General features: G+C 40.8%; 1 protein-coding gene across 5 annotated transcripts in view; it reads right to left on the bottom strand.

Annotated features, from left to right (window-relative positions):
• GBF1 (golgi brefeldin A resistant guanine nucleotide exchange factor 1) overlaps positions 1-26,372 on the bottom strand; it is a 110,977-nt gene that overhangs the window by 33,481 nt on the left and 51,124 nt on the right. For 4 of the 5 annotated variants that reach the window (XM_080400779.1, XM_080400776.1, XM_080400778.1 and 1 more), the window contains exons 4-8: positions 11,667-11,798; positions 6,401-6,519; positions 5,684-5,792; positions 5,261-5,321; positions 3,557-3,611 (exon numbers count right to left, since the gene is read on the bottom strand). In XM_080400779.1, coding sequence (XP_080256905.1) covers positions 3,557-3,611; positions 5,261-5,321; positions 5,684-5,792; positions 6,401-6,519; positions 11,667-11,798 — 476 coding nt within the window. Of the gene's footprint in view, positions 1-2,002; positions 2,102-3,556; positions 3,612-5,260; positions 5,322-5,683; positions 5,793-6,400; positions 6,520-11,666; positions 11,799-26,372 lie in introns of all 5 variants that reach the window. The other variant, XM_080400780.1, reaches the window with a different exon arrangement.

The raw sequence follows: 26,372 nt of genomic DNA, 5'->3' as shown, positions 1-26,372 counted from the left end.
AAATGTAAAAAACTTGCACAGTTTGTCTTTTGACTAAAGGAACTATTTCTAATGTTTCTTTTTATCTTCAATACCAAGGCACTTCCCAATTTTGCTAGAAAGCTTGGCTGCATGTTAACAGGCTGATAACTTTAAACCTAAGGTTGCCTTCTTGACTAAATGCTGCAGGTAAATAGCATTTAATAGATCATTAAAATATCCTGAATTTTAAACATAATCTAAAACTCTCCTTCCCTCTCCAATGCTCAGTGATATTATAGTTGCGTTAGCCTTCCAATCATCAATGTCCTTCAGATTATATTAAGCTTGTACTTCCCACAGCAAAAGCACTTGAAGTTAGTACTTAAAAACCATTCTTTAGAAATCAGAGAGGGAGCTCAGAGCTACTGTTCATTCATCTTGGAACTCAGTACAGATTCTGTCACATTTATCTGAGTTACCTTTGCATAAAGACAGGTGTAGACAAAATTGTAGAAGAAAAAAAATTACAAGACTCTAAATGCTTCCTTTGATAGATGAGGTTTTAACAATAAAACTCCAGCTAAGGTCCAGGAAATTGAAGAAAAATGTACTACTGCAAGATTCTTTTTAAAGGGTCCATGAGATCTCATTTTTCTACAAGCCACCTTACCTGTACTCGTTTGTTTTTCCATAAGATACTGTAAGCCTCAAGAGAAAAGGGCAGGGGCCAATGATTAGTAACTAAAGTGATTATACTAAAACATGAGCTCATTCTAGATGCAGCATGGAACTGGTCAGCACACCAAGTAGCGTTCAAGACACAAAAGCATGCAGAGAGAACGCAGTCCACGATCCAAGTCCTGGAGACACCGATGCAGTCCAGTCATCTCTCACTTACCTACCTGCCTGTACTGCAACAACTCAGTTTATCTGGTGAAACATTATTATGCATCTTAGGCAACTATGAACATAATCCGCCCCCAGAATCTGTGACAACTCAGATTTAGGTTCCTCCTGACTCCCACCGCAGAATCCAATGTTTAACAGCACCACTTTCTACTGCTAAAGTAAACAATTCTTAGTTGTCTTCTGTGTAACTGCATAACTCTGCAAGTCTTCAGCCACTGTCCTTCCAAACTCTCCTGACCACAGACACAGGACAAAAGAATGGCAAATGCATCTCTAAATGTTCTGTTCAGCTCCTTTTGAACCAAATAGCATTAATGGCAGACAAGAACTAAAGCTACATTAAGTTTATGAACCAACACAGAAAACTGAGAAGGGTCCCACCTAAGTTGCTTTCTCAGGGTTTCTATGATCGGTCCCACAACCAATGATGTGCAGGCCTACAGTACTAGTTTAGAAGTATTTTCTAGGGGAACTAGCAGGGACTGACAAATTTCACAATTCAGTTTGGCTCCACTAATCCCTCATTAACAAACACTGTGCTGGGAACCGTATTTACTTGCAGTAGAAACATGGCCAAAGATGCTGAAAACATACAGCAGCCTCCTTTCAAAAAGGCTTTAGAGAACATCGAACTCTGTGGCCCTGTACCAAGTAACAAAACTTGGAGGTTCGCCTTCAAGTAAAGCTGTTTAAGGCATGCTGGGTCAGGAGACTCCTCAGGTATGCTGCTACTTCCATAACAAAGATCGACAGCTAGGACACACAACACTTGAGCCTTCAGAGAGCAATCTATATTTTTTATGTTTCTTTTCATTTTTTCACTGTCATAGAGGACTCAAACCTTGCCAATGCCCTCCCCACTGCTTTCTTCAGAGGATGCCACAATGGTGTCTTAGGTGGGACTCACCAAGACACTGAACACTGCAGTAAAACGAGGGTCTCTCCCTCCCAAGCCCGCCCCAGCTGCAGCCACAACAGCGCAAAGCAAACGCTGCATGCATTGCCCCCAAAAGCCATGCTGTGTCAAATGAGTGGAGGGAGGTTTGCTGCACACAGTTAACTATCTCTCAGGTGGTGTCCACAAGAGAAGAAAGAGGAGAGTAAAGTAAGAAGGGAGAAGGGAGAGAGAGACCTTCAGGTTCTTAAAGAGCAATACCCTCTCTAATTGGTTCAGGGCTTTGGGCTGTTCCCCACTACTTAGCTCCAGTTTGTTGAGGAGACATGAAGAAATCTGTGAAAGATAGGTAAATGCATGGTTTAAACAAAGCAAAATAAACCCAAAGAGCAGAATAACCTGGCAGAGTGCAAGGCTGCAGGACAGACTCCTGGCATGCACAGCAAAGGGACAGTACAAGGTAACTGCACAGATCAGACACAAGAGAGAGCAACACTCAACCAAGCTGGGAGCAGCCATCGCTTGATAAGGGTAGCCTTCCTAAATTCAAATTCACTTCCACTTTACACATTCTGTACACTGACCCTGACAAATTCTGATAACTGCAGTATATTAACCTGATCTCTTTTAGCTTTCCTTAGACCAGCCTACCATCATCACAAATCTTGCCACTTCTCTCCCACAGCAAGGGAAACAAGGAGTCGTTAGGTTACTACACAAGAAGTAAAGCCCCAAGCTAGTTTTAGATTTCTAAAAGTAAGCACTCAGTCTCTCAAGACACTGGCTCTGAAATGTACATTTACCCAATGTTGCAACTTTCCTCAACTCATTAAAAATACAGAGTGGAAGTTATAACACTATAAACAGTATTTTCAGTGTAAGTTCAAAGGTGGTTATTTCTTCTCTAGTATTCTTCTTCCCATCCTGTTGCTCTTAACAGTAGAATGCTGTATCTTTACTGAAATTCTTTATATGGAGTATAAAGAATATATATATATAAGTATATAAATACAGAGAAAGTTCCTCAAGTGGACCTCTCTCCACCTAAGAAATAATTACATTAATAATCATGTAAGGTCACATTTATGGTATTCGTCATACTGAATCCAGCTGCTAAAAACCCACTGTATAGAGGGAGATGGTGCTGTTGAACAAACCCGGACCTTCCACCCTCAGAAAACTGTGCAGTTAAAAAAAAGGAAGAAAAAGAACAGTGTACTTTGATTTGGCTACCAACAGAGATGGCACTGCCCATGTGAAGTAAGGTTTTTCCTACAGAATGCTGCCCCTTCTAGAAGACACCAAAGCTTTTTCTACAATAGCCCAATTTCATAACGCTTTCATGCTGTTTCACCAGCCTCAAAAACTTCCCATTCTGCATAGGGAGAACTGGACAAACACATCCCGAGAGCTCAGTATTAGACGTAGCAAATGAAGGAAGAGAAGAAAGAAGCTGGAGAGAGAGCAGAAGACAGCAAATGATCAGACGATATCACCATCAGGTCCCATTAACTTGCTGGGGTTTTCTAGCCCACAGCAGCTGATGGCTGTTCCCAGACTTCAGACCGGCTCACTTAGGCAGCAGTATCATTAACAAGATTCACTGCTGGACTATGTGGGCTTAATCCCACAGACTTAATGAAGCTATGTCCATTTATGCAGTTAAACATGCTCTTTCAGTGAACTAGGGACTTGCAGGAATGAAGAAACACAACTGTGAAAACAAACAATATAGAGATAAGTGCAAGCCCAAGACAAGAGCAGAACAGCCAACACAGTGCTGAGTCTTACCTTCTTCATGTTCGTTCCCATGTAGCTTTTAGGCTCTTCTTTAAACTGAGGCAACCTGAAAGACAAAGAAGAAGCCAAAATACATAAGCTTTCTTAAGTTAACAAGAAGAGGAAAAAGTAGACTGGTCTTTCCAGTCATGCTACAGATACTAGAAAAACAGAATTAGGTTTTCTCTGCAAAAAGAGATGCTCTTAGTTTCTTTTCCTGCCAAAATCCGTGAAGAAACACCCAAATACAGATGAGAGGTGCTTTGCATGCTATTACCGTTAATGGCAGTTTTGCCATATTGATTTTCTTTATTAATGGTCATGTAAGTACAATTTCTTTTCTTTCAGTGTATGTTTTCAGCGGCAGACTAATTAGATTGGTTCAAAACAGGTTTCTCTGATGCTGCTGAAAACAGCTGCTGAGCCAGAGTGTCAACCACATCAGGACTCTTGCAGCGTACATGTTATTACTAGTCTGGCAACTCTTTTCATTAACTTTGTGGAAACCCCAGCAGTTATCCTCTATTCTGTATCGTGAAAACATAATTATGGTGCACATTAGATCTCAGTTTAAGCTGAATGGTTTGAGCTAAACAGTCCCTGTCTCAGAAGTAAAGCAAGTAGACTGCTCATGCCTGTGCTACCAAATGACAAATCCGTACAGCTCTACAACTCCACACACCCTGCTCTCTCTTCCGTTCCTTTACTACAGTTCTATCTGCTTGCTGAAGGGATAAAAGCCTTGCAGCACAGCTTTGGCCGTTTCTTTTTCTGGAAAGCAAGATGGCCAAACCACCCCTGCAGTTTCTGTCTTTGCCTTGCTTCTCCATCCCAACGTCCACAGCACAGATGGTGGCGGTGGTGTTTCCAAGTCTCATCACGAAGGACAGAGGAGAGGATACACAGTAAGGAATGAATAAGCACTAAGCAAAATTCGCATATGCATTTGGAGAAAAAGTAATGTGATCTCTCCTTTTTGGAGACATTGAGTCTGACTCTGCCCCACATTCATCACACAGAGGAGGAAAAAACTGAGATCCTGCTGGAACTGAAGGTGACAACGGGAAACAAGAAATACTTTACAAGAGTTGTGTTTCACAAGCTGTCAGTTTTACTACAATCCTTTCCTACTAAACATATTTCTCTATCTGCACATTTCCTTTTTACACTACCCTGAGAAAGTCTATGATTACTTTCATATCTGGAGAAACAATTTTGAAGTTAAACAACTTACTTGAGTAATCTTAATTACTCTGAAGGGTGCTGAAAAGGGCAGAACATTTGTCCAAGACATATGATCTCAACAGTTCTCATTGATATGTGAGGTCAAAGCTCTCAGCTTGAAATCAACATGTGGCTATCCAATACCATTTATATTCTCTCTCCTGAAGAGAGCTATAATTTTTAGAGGTGGGTTTGTGGTTTTTTTGAGTGAAGTTTGCATTCTCTGCTCTCAAACTGGTTCCCTATCCTAAAGCTCTTCATTACTTGGCTGTCCATCTCCCCTCAAAGGACACTCAACCTTCCCTACCTCTGTCTCCCTGCAGTCTGACAGGGTCAGCCCAAGAGAAAAGTGCCAAATCCTTCATCCCCTTCCACCTCTAAATAATGACCACTTTGGATGATTTTTCTGAGGGCTCTTAAGTGGAAGTGTGGAATCTTTCTGTCCTTAGAGGGCCATCTCAGCAATGCTGAGGCAAACACAAGCAGGTTTACCTTGTGAAGAGCAGCTGCACCATGTCGACCAGAGTGTGCTCTGCAGATTTTCTCAATAACTCTGCGAAGACAAAAACAAATAACACAGGTGTCATTACTCAGTGTGATATTATCAAGAGGATTCTTCAAGCAGACTCCCCTCCGAGCCTTGTTTACAGAGATTACGGCAAATTTATTAAAACCAGCTCCAACACCGCATTACTGCAAATGGGCATAAATCACAAGGTGGCGCCACAAAGCTGGGGAAAAAGCAGTCAAAAGTTGTACAGTGAACTCCTAACGAATTTTCCATGAACTTGTAGAAAGACACAGTAACACAAATAAAGTTCAGCAGCTTTCCATGGCTGCATGTTCTACAACAGAACTAGTTAATGCTCAGGAAACCGGATCATTTCTTCACTGCAGAAGTACGAACAAACCTACCACTGAGCCTCATTTCAAAGCATATGCGGAAACAGGACTGCATGATCTCACACACAGATTCATTGGTGAGGTGGGCTCCCACTGGAGTGAGCAGCAAGGTCCTCAGAACCTGCAAAGAACAGCACACACGTCCCATAGTACAATGACACTTGCATGCATTTCCAAGAGAAGGCTGGCTTCCTCAAGGAGAACTGCCATGAGCAGAAAACCTTAGGGTCTTCCAGGAGCCCTTTCAAACTGAATGCTGTGCTCAAGAAGCAGAGTAGGAGACAATAATGATCTCATGACCTACTTCTCAAAGAGGCCTGATAAGCTACCCTGTATTTAAATTCACTAACTAGGTATCTGCTCAAAAGTACATAGACCGAAGAGGTTTCTAGTTTATAGGTTTGTCTCTACAAAGAATTTTTCTCAGAAGTAAGTTTGAGAGCTCTGTATAATTTACCCATCACTAACACAGACCATGCACAAGGTAGGATTATTAGCAACACCACATTATCAAGCCCTTAAATTAAAAAGCATTTCATTTAAGCTTTTAATTATTTTCATTTGGAAAAGCTTTTACCACAGTATATAAGCCATCTGTTTAAAAATAAAGTCTGTCACTAAGCTGCTACAGAGTCAAACCACTGCTCCCTCCTCTTCATCTCCACGTAACAGGATATGTTCCACAACGGGCAATGACCATTATGGTAATTACCATTTCTCTCTGCTTACCTGTAGGATTTTCATCAAGACAACCTCATCGCTCGCATGATCCGTGCCCACAAATCGGGCATGCGTGACCGCGTCTGCCATGTTCTCCATCCCCTCTGCTGTGCCCTCATGGCTGGGATCTGAGTAACAGAATAAAAACATATGACAGGGAAAGCTACCTACAGCCTACCACCTCTGTGGGGAGACATCTACACAGAGATACTCTGTTGCCATCTGCTTCCTCAATTTATGTGACTAGGAGTGAGCTGACCCTAAAAGAGAGAAACTCACCTGCTAGTTACAGTTTCTAAATCCAGGAGCTTTCAGAAAGACTTGTTATCAAGAGTCTATCTACATTTGCAAAAACATGTAACCTAACAAAGAAAAGAATTGCAATTCAGTTGTTACTGGCTCTGTAGGTTTTTAGATGTTAATTTGTAAGACTCCTGCCCCACTCCCTGCAATACAGCACAATCAGCTGATAAATGCATTCAGTTCCTCCTTGGGAACAAGAGAAAACAGCTCTTAAACACAAGGAACCTCAAATTTACTCCCATGAGGAGAAAATGCCAAACAGGTTCCACTAGATTGCGAAGGAAAAATTGTCTCTTGTTCTACATCCCTCCCAAGGAATAAGAGCTGGGGAAGGAATGGACCAGTAGCTTTCCCCAGAGAAAACAGTCGACAGACACAATCACAGTTTGAATATCAGAGTTGCAGGCCTCTCACTTCAATCATTCATCAAGGCTCCTTCTCTCCATTTCAGTCTTTTGTAGCTACAAACAATAGTGCGGTTGAGAGAATGTTTAGGACACGATTGTTGCTAGTAACCATATCTTGTGCCATATTACAGTGGCTTCAGAAAAGCTGCCTCCGGCTTTGATTTCATTCTCACTTAAACAATACGGCACTGGGCAAGAATCTTGTTACCTTCCTACCTAAACAGTCATTAGGAAAGAAAGGAGACAACCTAAACACTAGCTAATACCTCATTAATTGGCAACGGGGCCTCTTGAACTCCAGCAAGAATGAAGCTTAAAGAGGAACCAAGCAAGACCTTGTACACTCTGCAGAGAAGCTTTGCGAACTCCATCTTTGACTCCAGTTGTGTTCATGCCTAGCAGGAGCTAAGCCCTCGGCATTTAAAGAAAGCTGCCCTTCTAGTGGACCAAGGAGAGCAGCCTCCACCATGCTGCAGGGATACTGAAGGGCTGCAGGATAAGAAACTTCTCATAGTTGCACAAAACTGAAATTACATCAGCGTACCTCAGAATCCCATAAGTCTGCACAGGGACAGCACTTTGCCATTTCTTACACATCCCTATTAAGAACAGAGCTTGCCTACTTTTGACATAATTGTGTCACACATCCACAAACACACAAAAACTCTTACATAGTTGAGAGGGAGTTCCTCTCCTGGTTTGCCAGTCAAACCTCACTGAGCTATCAAGGAGTCTGTTCTATGATCCATCGGTCATTTTTTACCTGCTTCAGCAGCAGCACTCAACAGGATACTAAACTCTGATACTGGAAAGCATTAGGTAAGAGGCTTGGCTGTCAAAGACAGTTCTCTGTGTACCTACGATAATGGCTTATAACCCAGTTAGAAGCCACCACTCTTCTACCAGAGGCAATAAAGTCAGCCGTATGTTGGTGCCCCGCGCACTCTTATTCACAAATGGAAATAATAGCTTAAACCACCAGTGGTGATGCAGGATCATTCTAAATCGCCTCAATTAAAGCAGGCGAAGACCAGTGGTGTTACAATGCCAGCATCCACATTAGCATTACTGTTAACCAACCTCCACAACTACAGTGGAAAGCAGTTAAGCAGGCATCGAAAGGAAAAAGCCACTTGCTGCAGAAAAGGCTCCCATGGGCAGAACAGACAGATTCACTTCACTGTCACCTCTCCCAGTAGATGTGCGCTGCTCTAGATTTAGGTATACATTTAGTCATAGTTATGGATAAACAGTCCGTGTGAAAAGGAAATGCAAGCAAGTTGTATATATGCTTCTAACAGATCTATAACTACCGCTTTGCTGTTCCAGCCCCTACCTTCAACACTAATAAACACACCTCTCTCCCAGCAGACATCATGGCTGACTACTTCAGTTCTGGCTCCCTGGAACAGCTCTACAAATTCAGGTCAATTTAGAAAGTCTCTTGAGTTCAATTAAAAGCACAGATACTTCTACTTTGCAGAAACAAGATACAGAAAAGATCAACCCGCTTCCTTGTTCCCTTGTGAGAAAACAGTACAGAAAGATTTGTCAATGCCTGCTCAGAATCACTAACAAAAATAAGTTTGTGTAAAGCAAATGATCAGTTTGACAATTGCCACCTACAATACAAAGACATGGCTACCCCATCTAGGCATACACATTTCATATGTTGTGTACTTTCACAACAGGCAGACAAAAGAACAATCCGAAAGCAGAAAATCCAAGTGCTCAACCATCAGGGAAATCCAGGAAGGCCAGAAGCCTGCCCGGTAACACCTTTAATGGAACTAAAATAAATCACCAAGGAGACAGAAGAGGTAGAGCAGGGAACTTTAACACTCCCCAAACAGCAAGTCCCCTCGCTGGAAGCTGAGCAACAGCTACTCACTTACAGATAATGTCATTTTCAGAAACACCAGGGAAAATTAACTTTAGAAACAGAGCCAGAAGCTGCTGTGGGTACACAGTGATAATAAGAAGAGCACATACCTTTTCTGAGGAAAACACAAAAAATAAAATTCTGAAATCCAGCCATTAGTCTTCCTATAGCTAAGGCTTGAGCTCATCAAAAAGGCTGACAGCTAGATGGCTAGCACAAAACTGCTAAGTAAGGAGATAACTAATCTGAGCGATGAAAATCAATGGAGTTTAGTATTGTCACACAGTTTTCTTGTACTTTAAAAATTACTATGTAATTTAGTGACTAACTTTTGAAACAGCAGTACTTATTTCAGAGCAGAGGAGAAGCTCTGTAAGGCTAACTATTCGAACTAAAACACAAGTGTGGTGGATATCAAGTCACTTTAACTGAGCTGTGACTGCACACTGTGCCATTAGTGAACTGCTACATGTAACAATTTCAGAACAGATCTTTGCAACTCAGACTACTGGAGAAAAGAAGTCTCAAAAGCTACTCAAGAATTATTCTTTTTTAACTGGTTTTAAAACATACCCCTCAGCAATACTGGCCTGAAAAGCAGACAGATAACCACCTGCTGACATGTGACACATTAAGAAAAACAGTGAGAAGGCACGAGGATTAGCGATTAAATGCTTTGGAAATAGGAAAAGGAAGCCATTTTAAACAAGGATAGTTACAGAGGAGTGTTTGGTCCTTTCACTGCCCACTGGTTTTCAACCCAGCGCGTACAGCAAAAGGCATCCACTCACAGGACACAGCTAATGACACTTTTGAAAAAAGTGCTGGTTTCACCTGTCAATTACGCAGCCCTAAAATGCACCACAAATACCAGCCACACTGAAATTTTCCCACTGTGGTTGTGCCAGAGTCTTTCCTTCTTGTTCTGTACAGTTTGAAATGGATTTGTATATTAAGGATGGTTTTAAGCTTTTCCTATCTTTAGGCAAACGGTCTTTAGACTACCTTTAGTCTTACATTAAAAGAGAAATATATGACCAAAAAGCTTTAATTTAACAACACAACCCTAGCCAGATGTTCAGCCAGCACCACTAATCCCAGCCTCACTGGTATCTGGAGCAGCACAAAGGATAAGGCCGCTGTGAATGTCACCTGAAGCAGCACGGGAGGTCTTAGATTACAGGTTCTACTCTGCAACAAAAGCCAGGCAGAGGTCTGTTCCACTGTCTGCTACAAAGACAAGCTCATCAACAGTCACAGGGATGTGCCCTTGCTGAATGGCCTAATTAATATTCCAAATAACAAGTAGCTAGAGAATGGCTACAAACTCTTAACCACATTTGTTCCCATTTTTGTCTCAAGTCAAATATTTGTAGTCAGTTGCCTCTGAAGACATTTGCCTGGAAATGCGATACCAGCCTGATGTTCTGATCCCACCCAGATCATAAAAGCCCAGACGAGTCCTCCACCTCTCATTTTATGTTTAAAGTAACATATTCTAAACTAGTGCTTAGTGCTCCAGAGGGAAATGTTTCACAGGCTTATTTATTAAGATTTCTTTATTGTTCTATGAAGTGACATCAATATCGCACCATTTTAGTTATTTTTTTTTCACTTAATTATATCCAATACTGCCCACTAATTGATGTCTTTATACTCTAATTTTTCAACAAACTCCTAAAATCCATTTTCCTGCAAGTCTCCATTTTTGCTCATTTTAATTTTGGGTCTTTCCCACAAAAGTGGTCAGCATCTACATCAAGCCCTTTCTTTCTCCAACTTCCTTCATGCTAACTCTAAAGAACAAAATATTTAAAACAACAGTGCCACTTTCAACGTAAAGGGGAAAATGAAGTGAGAAATCTGAACCTGGGGGAAAGCAGACAGGTAGAATAATGTTCTCCAAGTAAGACTACGTATAAACAAACTCAGACAAACAAGTTTTGTAATTCACACAAGTATGATCAGAAAGTACTAACAGAATTTACACAGAAAAAAAATCAAGCACCATTAACAACAGGATGACCCACCGAAGGCAGACAGAAAGCCAGCTAATGAGTGGCTACGAGCCAGCTGAGCCATGGGAACTTACCACATGCACATTATTAGTCTTTCAAAAATAGAAAAGAGAACGCACACATCTGAAAGTCTGGGAAGTGGTAAGACTGTCTCTTCCATGACAACTATGAGAAGTGTACACTACTGGCACACCATTGGATAGGGTCTGGGGCTGGGCAAAATACATCCTCGCTCTACAGTGGAAATATTAGTCCCCAAAACTAAATAAATTCCACTGTGTTTATGTATATGACAACATTGTAACCCAAGCTGGTATTCTCCCCTCCCTGGCCCTTTTGCCCAAACTGCACTGAAAAGCAGTTGGGGACCACTGCAGTGGGCCATAAGCACACGCAGCAGTCAGGGTAGACTAGAAGCTCTGGCTCCATTTTTCTTTGGAAAATCCAGCCATTGCTGTAGATCCATGAAAGACCATCAGGCCTTTCTTTTAATATCTTATTATATTAAGAAACTGCAGATGCCAATTTCCCCAGCATTAATGACAATTTTCTTATTTCCCCAATCTCCTTGTTAAGACTGAAAGCATGTATCCTGCCAAAGGCACATCTCAAGGAGATGCATTTGGCTGGCATTTTGGTAAATCCCAGGAAGCCACATCACATACCTATTAGTGCATATGAGAGGAATTTATTCACAGAGGTGAGGGCCAATCCAGTTATGGGGCCTGTAGTGTCTTCAGAACGGATTACTTCCAAGAAAGGCCGAAGAAAGACGTTGGGTTCAATTTCAGATAGCTCTGTTAAAATAAAAATAAAGAGACATTAAATCAGACTTGATTCATTAGGATTCATTTACTCTTTAAGAATCTACAGCAAGCTTAATCTCAGAGGAAAGAGACCTGCCATAGCTTAGTTTCAGAAAGCTGGTGGGAAGGTCAGCATTGCTTTTAAAATAAATATACATACATATATATACATAGACACACATACACACATGTATACATATGTATTTTTTAAAAGCAACGGTTTCTGAAGTTCACTTTCTTATGATCTTCAAAACAGCCTTCTGGAGCGTTCTAAAACAAATCCTATTGTAAGAACACTCTGTGAACACCACAGAGCCATTGCTGCCTAAATTCATGCTTTAATTAATTGGCAGATACAGTTGCATTTTCCTAGTACTCCTGGAATTGTGTGATCACATGAACTACATAAACCCTGCCCCACCTTCTGCCACTTCTGTAACATCCTAGTACACATATAGCCTCATGCTAAGTACATGCACAGTACAAATGTACCAGATTACTTGGATCTCTTGCAGCTCTTTGCCTGAATATAAACTGCATTTCTGCAACATTAGAAGTTTGCTTGGCAAGGACAGGAAAAACCCACAAAATAAACAAATTTTAAAACTCTCCAGTCTTGTTCTCAAAGTACCTGTACTAGCCTCTTAACCAAAGAAAAAAAGGCTACTCTTCACTGGCTGCTTTGGACAGCAAGTTTCCTCTCTAAAGCAGCAATACAAGAAGGCAGATGCAGTGAGCTGTTGAGCTGGAGAAAGAACAACTAACAATCTTTCTAAACTTTTCAAGATGATCAATGGAAGCTTTTGGAATGAAAAGGAAATACAGAAAAGAATAGCCAGACCTAGGGAAAGTGACAAAAAAAAATATAAAATCCCCCCAAACCCCAGAACAAAACAAAACACCAAAACACACCAAACACAAGGTATCAGGATAAGAGGAGGTCTGAGGACAAAGTACTAAAAAGCAAGTAAAGGCAACCAGAATACAGACAGTATGCAGGCAAAGAAGAATGTATTAAAATTAACGTGGATAACGCTGAGACCAGAATTATTGAAGTACAAACACTTGGCTCAAATTGCTAAAACCTACATTTTATTCCTAGTAAAAGCTAACAAGTCTAATGGCTAACAGTGTCACAGGAACACTGGCATTTATATTCTTGATTATCCAATATTGCGGTTATCTGTCATATGAGCTTCTTTGAGGTGGGGGAGAAAAAAGCCTGTAATCCCTGAGTCCTTAGACAAGCTGCTGCTTTTCTATCTGCTGATACAACTCAATTATTTTACTTTTAAAAAGACAACCCAAACCTTTCTGATTCTAAGACAAGCAGAATTCTGTTTTATCACAGTTTCTATTGAAAACCCTTAAGTATCAAAATAAAAAGCCTATCAGAAAGCATGTTAACAGAACTGTGAGAAATTATGGTGAGGAAACAAAGGAGAAAGAATAATGCGGGGGGAGGGGTGGTGGTGTTTTAAATAGTTAAGACCACTGAGAACAACATCAAAGTGCAATAGTTTTGCTGTTGACTAAAGCAAAACTGCAACTGAAAATTAACTTTGGGAATCATTATGCAGTCTCTTACATTTCAGTGATCAGTTCAAATCAGGCCAATGCCACTAACTTTTGAGAGGTTAAAAGGAACGTGATGATTCAATCTTTTTGGCTTAGGAACAACTCCCCCAGTTTGTCAGATAATATCCTGGTGTGACATTACAATTGTGTCACCTCTCAATAGCTCATGGAAATGCAGAGGATCATAAGACATGCTTTCATCAATGTTTATTTAAGTGTGCTTTATAAACACTTGTCTGGTTACAAGCACTTGGGCAACATTAAATATAGTAAGACTACAAGGGTTCAGCACACAAACTCTTCTTCCCCAAACCTGATCTCTTCTATAGGACAGTTAGCACTACCACAATCCTGTCAATTCCTCCAGCCTCCTTCAATCTAGCGAGCCCAGGATGGAAAAGCTGCACCTTGATTAGTAAGAAAAATGGGACTTCAGCAGATGTACCTAGCTGCACTGATGGAAAGAGATAATGGAAGACAGGCTTGCTAGCAGAGGATATGTAGGTGACAACACTTTCCATTAATCCATTTTCAGGACAACAAATAGACATTTTCTTTACAAGAGTGGGGACTGTTTCATATTTTAATTTTGATTAAATTTGTGAATCTTGATGTGGCTAAAGACTAGATTCCCTTGCAGTCTAACTAAAATTCCCAACTTCCATGAAGCTCACAAAATGGCTTGTCATAATTAGGATTTAACTTAGACACATACTGTTGATTACACAGCAATTCTGGCCAGCTTCCCTGATGTTCAGACTCTAGCTTTTATGGTAACACAGCATTTTACATTAAGCTCTCTGAAAGTGACTGTGTATGCTGTAAAACTGTTTCAGACTGGATAGCTGGTGCTGCGTTATCAAAAAAAATTAAAAATAAAATTAAAAATATACTAAAGGAGAGAGTGTTTTTAGTGCAAGACTTACCCATTAAAGGACTACTGTCTGAAAGATCTGAATTTCAGTGAAACGCCAATCACACTGCTAACTGCATCTGAGGAGTATTCATTCGATTACTGCAATGAGCTCTTCTTACCAGCAGCATTTGCAGGCATTAAGGACTTATAAGGGTCACCAGCTCCCTCTTCAAAGAAGAGCTCAATCTTGGTAGCAGTGCTTGCTTTAACAGGAAGATGGGAGCATGGAAAAACAGTAATAATGTAGCTATACTTGCTATATCCCATCTTGAAGCAGATTACTCTGGTTGGCCGGAGTTACCAGTTCAGCATCTGAAAGTGGCACTAAAGCTACTTGGAAGTTTTTAAACAAAGTAAAAATTTTGCAAACAAGTCAGTAAGTCAAAGAGCAATCCTTCTCTTTTAACTCAGTCCCGTTGAGCTCAGTGAAGTTAATTCAGAAGCTCGTTCCCCAAAAGGTTTTCATAGCCTTATATACTGAACATGGCAGTATCCAGAACCAACCTGCCAGCCATTTCAGATCAACAACTGCAAGGTGCACTTTGCGCTTTTACTACCAGAGCTCAAGTTTAATTTAGAGCACAGAACAGCAGGAACTGAATAACACTCTCTTCACAACGCTTTGGCAAGGTAGGACCATAGTCTTCAAACAGAATTGTTCTGCCCAGCACCTTAAACTTCATGAAAGAGACACTAGATAAGGTCTTGCTCTTTCTTGGCACCTAACTGTAACCAGCAATGCTATGCTCTCTTGAAAGTATCTAAGAACCTCAGAAAGGGCAGCAAAATCTATTACAACTTTAAGAATTCCTTTGCCAAAACAAGGGCTATATAAAGTAAATATTGAGTGTTTGGAAGTACATAGTTGAACTTTTCTAAAAGCTTTCCAAAAAAAGCAGCTCTGATTTTTCACCATTCTGGTTCCTGCTCTGCAAGATTCAGGTTCAGGCATTACCAGTGAGGAAACCATAACCAGTGAAAGACTTGCAAATTGCTGATAGAGGTGTTTCTCCAAGTATATTTCCTAGAAGAGACATTTCTCAGTGTTTGACCTAGAAAACAGGGTATGGTGTTCTGCTTTGGTTACTGCTTTCAAGTCTGGGGAAAAAACAAACCAAACCCCAAATCTCACCAGCCCTGCAAGCATGACCTCAGCATAAGGGTATTGCAAGAGGAAAAACTGAACAAGTGTCCACAAGGAGATCAAAATTTCACTAGGGATTGCTAAAACCAGCTTTCCTTTTCAATCTACTCAAAGCTAGGGAGAAAATATATTAAAACATTGTTTAGTCCTACAAGAAGAGCCTGGGCTGCTTTGGAGGCCAGCTGGAGAGACCACTTCCCATTCTTTTCACATAGGTTCCTTCAACAAAATTTCAGGAAAGCAGAGACCAGCACCAGCCCTACACTCAAAACCGCTCGGCTAGCCCAAAACAGTGCATGAAAATAGAGAAGAAAGCAAAGAATATCTTTAGTGTACCAGAAACCCAACTCTTCAGGCTGGCAATTGCAATATGAGGATGGAATTCCTTTGAGAACACTGTGCTTTCCTTCACTCATCCTATGGATTATTTGCACTTAGACACACATGTCTATAAAGATATTTAAACAACTAATTCACATTTAAGCACCTAACTCCCATTTCAGCAATCCTGTCCAGCCATTCTGGCACTTCAGCAAATAAGCTGCACCAGACCTCTGGCGGCCCCCTTCTCCTGAGGTACAGGAGCAGGTCCCCTTCGGAAGAGGTTTCTTATTGTTAGCACACTGTTGGCACATTCCTGATCTAAAACGCTCACATAAGCTGCTTTCTCTGGCAGTTCAACTCTTCACTCCTGAATGACTCTTATCAGGATCGGCTATGCGTTCCGAATCAGAGTAAATGAACGAGAAAAAATTGTTTATGACAAGTTATTTCAACATCATTTGTCCCCAGGACAGGCAACTGCAACTCAAACCACATGACCTGGACTCCTCTTATGCAGCAGCTGTTGGCCTTTGACGCCCAGCCTTCAGAAAGGCTGTCTCAACTGTATCCCACGCACTTCTCCAATGCAGATGGGCTCAGACAAGAGCAATGCTTCAAGCATGTGCTGTTACGTTCCCTGCTTATGTACTGAACTGTACAATGAAAAAGCATTCTCTTTTCTTCTTAAGGTGAGAAGATAAAGGTAACACTGTAACAGAGCAGAAATCCAGCTCTTCAGCATTCCTGCTTAGGAGATAAATGAGTTTATGCCACAGAAAACTGAGGTACCAGCAAGTACTTCCTGTCTCATCCTCAAAAATACTTCCTGAAAAAACTGCCTTTCTGGCCTATGTGACTTCATGTGCTTTATTCTCAGTTCACCTACCAAACACCAAAACATTTTGTCTTTTCATGCAAGGGGAAGAAGTTCTTTCAGTCTCTCTCAGCAAGTTAGAGAGAAGAAAAGTTACAAGGAAAAAGGGCAAAACTGTATTTGCCCTTTAAAACTATCTATAAGTAAGTATTGAGTAGCCATACTCTTCAGTTTTTCAAAAACATTTCTGAAGTCTTAACTGCTGGCTTACTCTCACCCAGATCAAAATGCATGTTCACAGGGAAGAGAGGAATTCCTTTGACTTAGTCCTGTGATTATCTGTTGGTTAGAGATTAACAAACCTAGCCAACAGAACTACAGTAACTTGTTCCTCAAAAAATATGCAGACCTTGAATTTGCTTTACATAGAGTCAATTAGGTAATGCCACAGAGAAGCACATGCATATTGGTTCTAGGTCCCTTGGCAAAACTACAACTTCAGCAGCTCTACAGTTGATGTGCAGAGGAGGCACATATTTCACCACTCTGAAAACAAATTCTCCAGACTGAGCAGAACACATGCCACCCTGCACCTGCAATGAAAGACATGCCCTGACTTCTTCTAGCTAGGAAGTTTAGTCCAGCATTTAACTCCAGTTCACTAACGGCCAGTTAATGTAGACTAACAAGTGTAAAAAAGCTAAACCACATGATCTGCATTCATTTGTTCCTGAACACGTTTCCCTCCGCACAGTCCTGGTACAGTCAAGGTTTCAAGTGAAAAGAACCCTCTGCCATTTCTCCCCCCACAGGGTTTTTGTTGTTCTGGTCTTGTTCTTCTCCAAGGTCTAGACCAGCCCTTGCAACATAAAGCATGTTTCCAGAGATCTTCTTATCTGAAATGAGAAGAGATTACTACTTACATAGTCTGACTTAGCGGCTAATGTGATCAGAGAAATCTCTAGTCCAACTTCCTGCAAATAATGATGGCAATGTCCACTAACTTGATAAGTAAGAGGTCATCAAAAAGAACAGCCACCTGACATTACCTATAGGTACCCCAAAATATAATTGTCTTATCCCAATCTAAACTATTTAATAGATGAAGAGAACTGGATTCTGACAGCTAGGGAGAAGCTGAGGAGCCAGGAGCCTACACTCTAGTTTCCAGAACACATAAATACTGCAAGTTATTTTCAAAAGACTGCTGGGACTGCACAACAGAGCATACAAGCTCACTATGGGGATGTGTGGAAGCAAGCTCTGTGTATCTCTGAAATCTATACTGCACTATAGTAAGTGTTAATGAAAGGTTTACATATGATAGAAATAAACACAGATCCAAAATTAAGGATATTCAAGCCAACAAAGGAGAAGTAAGAATTAACTGCAAGCCTTTTTGGTATGCCTGTAAAATATACTCTTCAAAGCTAATTCCCTGTGAATTAAAGTGGTCATTCAGGGGCCCAGGCCCACCATATCAAGAGCAAAACAGTGCCATTCACAGCCACACATGAATGCAAGGCTAGAATTACAAATGCAGTTTGACAGGGGGAACCCAGAGCTGTCAAGCCTGTTCTGTTTGCCTAATTTCATTACAATGGCACAAATGCTTTCATTTGTCACACTTCAGCTTCATGTGTTTATCTCCCTTTCATTAAACATGACTTTAACAAATCATTGTTCCATACTGCCAAGTTCTCAAGCGCCCCTCAGAATTGAGATTTTTATTTTGGGGAAGGATGACAGAATGCATACTGAGCATTTGACTCTTGATATCCTCTGGGCAAGGCGGCATAAACTCAACTGAAATACCAACTCCTGCATCTACTGGTGAAGCAAGAGCACTGACAGTCCCACCAGTGTTAGCCATTAGTTACCAGGGATTTCATCTGATGTCATGCTTCAAATTAAGCTGTGCTGACTGCCTGTTAGAAATCTCTGGGCGTTTTTTCATAAGCAGGTACTTGCTGGAGTATCTTCAGCCAAAATTACTCTGAAAACTCCAGCTGTGTTTCCACTGTTATTGCAAGCGCTTTTCACCCAGTTGTAGTATTCTGTTTCAGAGGGAGTGATATTGGGAGAAGTGGGAGATACTCACTCCATTCACAAGGAAAAAGACACCATCAACAGGAAGCATCGAGCTACGCAAAGTGCAAGCTTTCATGGTTTCTATGCAGATGGACTTAAAAGCACAGACGCAACTGCTCACCACTTGAATTTTTAATACCAGTCATACAGATGGCAGAGCGAAGAAAAAAACTTAAGTTGTTGGGACAGCACCTTCAAAATTTAAAGTTGTTTAATTCTGCTCTTATTTCTTAGCACCGAGGAGACAGTAGAGATTGGAATAATAGTACCTTGACAAACGTTTTTCTGAGCTATAGTTGACAGATATTAGTCAGAGATTATATTCAAAAGTCTCTGCTTCAAACCAAGAATAGCTCTTAAAGTGAACTGAGAGTTCATTTGGCATAGTAAGGCTGAAGGTTGTCAGGTGAAGACCTTGGTACAAATCCTAGAGTATTTCCTCCTGCCCTGTGACCTGAATACCTCTAAAAGGACACAACTGCTCTGATCAAAGGCAACAAATCAATTAACTCTACACAGTAAAAGCCTACTGTTTCCAAATTGTTATCCCATGAGTGTGTTTATGGCCAGTGTGAACAGTAATACCCATCTACCTTTAAGTGTAATTTCAATGCTAATCCATCCTTGTTTTCTAGAAGCCCTTCCGCCTATGTCATACTAGAGGATGAGCGCTAGAGCAACACCTGATTATGCTAGCACATTCCAGAAAAAGATTAGATCAAGACCCATTGTTTGTAAAGCCACATATGCAAATTCAGAATTACTTAAATTTTGATCTGTTATAGAGGGGGTGACTGCTCTCAGGGAAAGGAGATGAGGGAATATTGCTGACCTGAGCCTCTGATAGGTTTTGGAATATACAACTACTTTTGTGGCTTTTTTAGACAGATGCAAGTTCAAAATTGTTAGTGACAATTGTAATGGCACTTAATCCTACTCCAAAAAACTGAACTCCTCAATAGCTCTACAAAAACTGAAATCCTGCCCCTTTGTGAAGAAGTGTTTTTTTCCCCATGGGTGGAAGTTACTTAACACAAAGGTCTGAACAACTTCCATGGAAGAGAAATCAACCTTCCCATACACCTACAAGGAAAAAGTCCTTCGGTAAGGTAAATTGCGATGAGTTTCACAGGTAACCAGAAGTCTAACACTATTCTTTAAATAAAGAAATAAATTGCATAACAACAGGGTAAGTGAAATGCAGGCAAGATTCACCCTTTGCCTCTGTTTAGAACCAGCTGAAATTGTTTTGAAAGTTTTCTTACAGAAAATCACCATGCACATGACAATAGCCAGTTCTTGGGATGAACCTGTACCAGCTCTGAACTTCGGAACCCATGGGCACTCCTCTGATCCAATGACATTCAACTCTAAATGAAATTACTAAACCAAACTAAACCAAAGCAAAAACCAGTCATCCCATGACAAATTCATCTGCCCTTGACCAAACGTTGATAGTTATTGATCTTGCTGCTGTTGTGAATTAGAGCCAGGTTTCCCAAGGTTCCGTCCTAATACGAGAAAGAGAGCATGGCCACTCTAACAAGGCCAACTAGGCTAAATGAAACCTACAGGGAACTGCGTTGCACACCGCCAAGTCCAGAGGATGGACTGATCCGTCCATCTTACTGACAGCACCAGTTTGATGTATGCCAAGTTTAAGCACTTTTTTCCTCTCTAAAAGAAATTGGCACATGTTGAAGGAAGAGCAATTAGGTTGTGATACTCTACAGAACTCTATTCAGTCACTGGACTTGCTTCACTATGATATTTTACACGTCTTGCACGGTACCAGGCCCAAACTAAGTAGGCAATTTAAAAGCCCAGGAGAAATTAAAACTTCTTCCCCGGTATTTTAAAGCACAGTAATTCTCCACAGCTTTGTGTGTCTACCATGCTATGAATAGCTCTCTCATTGCAAATTCACCATATTGTGAAAAGGAAAGCCTCACTACTTCTAAAAGGCTAGAGAAAAAGATTACAGTTTTATCATCAATTAGCTGTCTTGATGTTACCCCGTTCTGTTTACCTCTTCCTCAAGGGAAGCCCGTAAGTGCCAAGGGGAAAAATTAACAAGAAAATTGAAGAACAACAAATCCCAAACAAGCCAAGACATTTCTTGTGTTGCCAGAGAGTCTAAAAAGCAACAGAGAGAGACAAAATCTAAAGAACAAAATGAAGAAAACCCTGATGGCCCAAGAGGAAAGAGAATCTTTTAATGACAAATATCTCTCAAAGGTTTAACATACCTTACTGTTATGATTTACACAAATTTTTCTATCCAACCTAAACTAATCTAGGAGACACTGTGCTTCACCATGTTGTTACAAGAAAGTAAAATTCCCAAGTGCTAACGGCAAAACACAACTGCCCAGAGCTCCAACACACCAAGTTACCACAGATGGAAAATGGGAGCCCTGGGCATGGTAGGGTGCGAAACACTGTGGGAATACAGTTTCAGACCTACAGGAGTGAAAAAAGAACAGAAGCAAAAGGGAGAAGAGACTGGTCTGGTGGCAGTAACTTCACCTGTTCCCTTAAGACACTACAACAGTAGAAATATCAAGCAACTTTTTTTTTTTTTTCCTCACAGCAACAGTTGAAGCTGTCTGTAATCCATGCACACACACAAGGAGAAATTCAGACTGCCTCCATTAAAAGGCAGCTCAATTCCTAGAATGATGAAAACAAGTGAATATTATGTTCTTGAGAATGGACTGGGGAAATAAATTAATTTCTTCATACTTCTATGTGCTGGAGCAATCTACTGATACAAGGTGCTGATGGCACAGGGAAGGGAAGCAGAAGCCTGAGATTTAACACTCATTTACAGTTTTTGCAACTGAAGAGGTCTGCGATTGCTTCAACTTCAGCAATCACCATCTGAAGACAGGCATCATGGAAACAGTATTACATCAGTCTCCAACTTCATGATTATTTTTTTTTCCCATGTCCTGGAATCATGCATCAGCTGTAAAACAATAAAATGTCTGTGAAGAGTCAAAATGACCTAAAAATCTCTGCGAAGAAATGAAGGGATTCCACACATTCATAAAAAGCTAGCTGCCCTTATTGCAGCCTGGAGAGAGAAATAATCAGTTGCTTTCTGTACCAGTTGGAAGCCTAAGCATTATACTTCACCACATCTGAATGTAAGGACAGTAATTCAGCCTCCACTAACAAACCCCATTAATTTCTATGGTCAAAGCACCATCTCAAAGGGAAGAGCAAAGTTCATTAACAGGTGCGAGGTTGAAAACTATGTTTTGATTTCTATTCTACCCGCTCCTCCAGACTCAAGAGGATCTATATACATAGTTAAAGAGAAAAATATATATTTTTCTGCAAAATATACCAGAAAAAATGTACAGGTAGTTCAGAATGATTCCTCTCCCAAGCAGCAAGATTTGAGGTTCAATCTGAACTAGCTCTTCCCCCAGTAAGAGTTGGTCTTTGTGGGCAAGGCCCATAATTGGCATTCTTATACCAAAGCTAGATCGTTTTGGTCAAGAAAACTTGCCATGAAGACTTTTTTCTTGCAGCCTGTAAGGTTAAGTATTATTGATTCTGTTCTACTTGCACTGTCTGAAGAAACTTATGTGACAGGAATTAAAGAACTTCAGGATTTTCGGATTTCCCATTGTGCTCTACACAGTTCTATAAACTTATCCAGGATTTTGATGTGATTTCCGTCAGGAGGTCTAAACAATGCTACAAATCCTACTTACGCTACCCTTTCAGAATGCACACAAGCACAGGTAGCCTATGAATGCAACTATTTATTTCCAGAAGGCAACATGATACTCTGAAGCACCATGCTGAGCCAAAGCTCCCTCTGCAACACCTTTGGCCAACACTCTTCTGCTCACATCCTTAATGCTCCCAATTTAGACAAAGTTTTTCACGGCAGAAAGAGTCCATGTGTATACTGACAGCTCATATCTCTCCCGGGAAGACTACAAACACCAAATAAAGATTCAGGTACAGTATGGCTTGACATTAGCCACCCCATAGTCCTGCTCCCTATTGCATCAGCTTCTCTGAAGCAGTCATTTAACGGAAGACAGGTAACCGGCATTCTGAACAGCAGGCTTGTATCAGAAGTATGAGTAACTCCTTGGCATACAGGCCACTAGCACTGCATCTTAGAAAAAGAATACTGGTTAAGTCTCTAAGAAAGTGCCAAATAGATCTATTTTAATCTATTGCTAATGGTTTTGATCTAGTATGTGCTTATGACACAATAAACCACCAGAGTGCTTTAGGAGCTCAACTGAGTGATCCTGTCCTACCATTATAAAGGCCATCACTGCATGCTGTCCAGCAAGAGCGATCTAAAAGCGACAGCACAGCACAAAACTCCAACTCATGCAGATGAGCAGGGCTGTTTATTCAAGCCAGCCCCCAGTTCACACACGTATGTAGCCTTCTTCAATCCCTCTCTCCTTCCCTTAGGGCACAACGCAGCCCGACTCTCCAACTGAAATACACAACACACACTGAACAGGTCAGTGGACACAACTCTGCTTTAACCTCTCGGCCCCAGCATTTCTGCTACCATGACCTCTGACATGGAACCATTATATTTCAACAGCATTTGTTCCCAAGACCTGTTAAAAAGGCAAAGACAGAATTTCCTTTTGATTTTCAAGCCTAGACCTACAGAATTTGCTCTGACAGGATATAAGCAGATATGCAAATAAACTGAGCACTGGATAGTAGCAAGGTCCTTGATCACAGATAGGTAAAACAGCCTACTTTCCAGCCTCTGCCACTCATCTGCCCTTCATGCTCCTGGGCAAGTCACTTCATCTCTGCGTCAATTCCTCATATGAAAAGGGGACACATTTGGCCTTTTAAGTGCTGTGCCATTAGATTACCTGGAAATAATCTAAAAAAAAACCCCAGCTCACAGTAACACCAATCCAATAAAGGCTTCCTGCCCTATCATCCCAGGTTTTCCCAAAACCAAAAGTTAACTAAGACTCTTGGTGAATGAAGCTATTTCTCAAGTTCATATTTAAGTTATGGAAGTATGACAAGCACTGTACAACCCAAGTTAAGATCAAAATAATCTTTATAATCTATTACACAGAAACCCACTGGTCCAATCTGTGAACTATTGAGGAAATTAACAGGGACATAATGGAGTCACATCTAGAAACAACTTGGCCTGACCGCTCACTTTTGGGGTGGCAGTGTTAAGGAGCTTTATGGAAAAAAACAAAACGCAATTTAACTTTCAGAGGAGCTAATGAATAAGGGGAAGAAAATGTACATCATTTAACTACATAACAGTGGTTAAACAGCTAGTCAATTCTCACGGCCTTGTCAGAATGAAACCACTTGACACAGAGCAGCATTTTGTTCAGCTTTGAGGCCAGTGCTTAAAACCAGAAAGTGACTCTAGGTAACAGAAGGACTTTGAGGGCCCTTCCAAAAACTTGGGATGAAATCCCAAAGCTCTGAGAGAGCAAGGCGAGCACCTGTTTTCCTGAACAGTTGATTTTTTTATGCTGCATGCTTTACACAGAAGCTGCATTATTCTGGAGAAGCTGCATTCCAGCCAAAAGTGCACAGTTAATGTTTTTTGCAGCCTCCAGTGATGGATGACCATTTTATAATGAAATACTTTATGCTCAATCAACTTACAAATAACGGATGTTTTATCACACTGAATTAAAAAGAATGTTTTTAACTAAAAAAAAAAAAAAAAAAAAAAAAAGAGGCAACAGACAAGAGGATCAGTGATGAGCAGAAGCAGAAGTTATTCCTGTTAAGGGTGGTTAAAAAAAATAGCTAACTGATGTTTCACTTTAACTCTTTCATTGCTCTCCAATAATAAGTGGAAATTACACACAAGCTAGCATTTCATCTGAAAACACCTACATATAAGTCTTGGTCCAGACTATCGAGACATGAGAATATAAGGCTTCTACAAAAAAGTTTTGGTTCATAACATCTCAATTACGTTTCCAAAAAGTTAAGGCTAATAACTAAGCACTGTCTGAAGATAAACCTTTCAAAATACTTTAATCTCTCATGCCCATTCAGCACTACAAAAAGAATTCCTTAGACACCCCTTAATCAGCTGTGGGCTTTTCTCCTCCTAGCACTGCATCTACCTGTCAATGCTGAGTGATAAACCGGAGAAGTAAATGCCCTGCACTCAGCCTACTGCAATTTCTAGATCAAGGTTTGGAACCAAACACCTAAATTCAACTGAGAGTCTTATTCAAGACTCAGTGCCTGCTGTTGTACCACAACTGTTACTACTGTTACACACTATGGGTCAAGAAACCCCAGGTCTTACAAGGCTGCATCTGAATCAACGCTATCCCTTGAAAAAGCACATAGCAGAAGTGCTCATTGTCTCTTTTCTCCAAAATAGCACATGAAAAAAATCTCTACTCTGGTCCAAACATGCCAGAATGTCTCTTCATTCTCATATTACCTTATGCTTTTAGGAAAAGAGTCTCTTCTAATAGGAATAAAGCAATGGAAGAATGCAGAAGAGTATGAGATGCAGTGGACACAAGCTGCAACAAGGGAAATGCCAAGTAGATATTGTGAAAGACATTTTCTAAAGAAGGGTGGTCAAACACTGTAACAGTTTGCTCAGAGAAGCTGTTGGTGCTCCATCCCTGGAGATATTTGAAATTCAGCTGGCTCTAACCCTAAACACAATCTCACTTCCAAGCTGGTCCTGCTTTCAGCAGGGAATTGGAGCAGATGACCTCCAGAGGTCTCTTCCTACTAAAATTATTCCAATTCTGACTTGTGCTTACCAGGCACAAAATACCCCTCTAACATTGTACATTATGAATGTAGCCACTCTAACATTCACCGAGTGAAGAGCTTCCCTTCCCAGATCATCTACTGGTCAGTAGCAGCAATAATAAATACAAAGCAGGAGCTCATTCCAGAACTATCCCTAGAAAACATTCACAATTTTCTGAATCAGTCTTCTAACAGAAGCTGCACACTCAGGCTGTAACTGAACTGGAAAAAAAAACCACCAAAAACCACCACCAAAAACCAAACCCACAGTTTACCAAATCTGGGGACTTCCAGAAAACTAGCAGAAACAGAGTATGTTCCTCCTGTCTTCTCTTAGAAAGACATGGCATCTGCTGCAGATAAGCACCTTGGTCCTGAGTCACAACTTCAGACTTAAAACAATTCCCCCAGTGGCACCGCAACCACCTCAAGCTCCACTAAGTTCAGAGTTAATTTATGGAGCCTTCACAGTACTGTTTGAAGCACTGCAAATATTAATCAGTCCAAGATTTCAGTCACAAAATCAATTCTCCTCCTTTCCCCATTCCTCAGCTGAAGGCTGGCACTCAATGAATCAGACCAAAGGGAGAATAGAGTTTCCAGCACCTGCTTCAGCTTTTAAGTTTCCAATTGAAACTGCTGTTGTGATCTGGCAGCAGACAGTCTGAAGATGTCATTTTCCTGCTCTGTGAAGGACTGAATCACAGCACAAAAAGAATCCAAATAGAGAAATGAGTGAAAAGAGCAGCAGTGGGCAAAGGAAGCCACAACATAATTTAATATGGCCAAAGAGAAAGAGCAGCTGAAGACAATGTGCTGCAAGTACCATGTCCCCTCTACAGCAGAGTATCTTAATCACCCTCTGCTTCACAATGATTACTGTGGGCAGTGCTGAGTATGCATTATTTTCCACATGTG

The sequence above is a fragment of the Falco punctatus genome, assembly GCF_963210335.1.
Source record: "Falco punctatus genome assembly, chromosome: 9".
Lineage (NCBI taxonomy): Eukaryota > Metazoa > Chordata > Aves > Falconiformes > Falconidae > Falco > Falco punctatus.
Note: the sequence above shows the minus strand (reverse complement) of the source record. Positions and strands in the feature narration are given on the sequence as shown.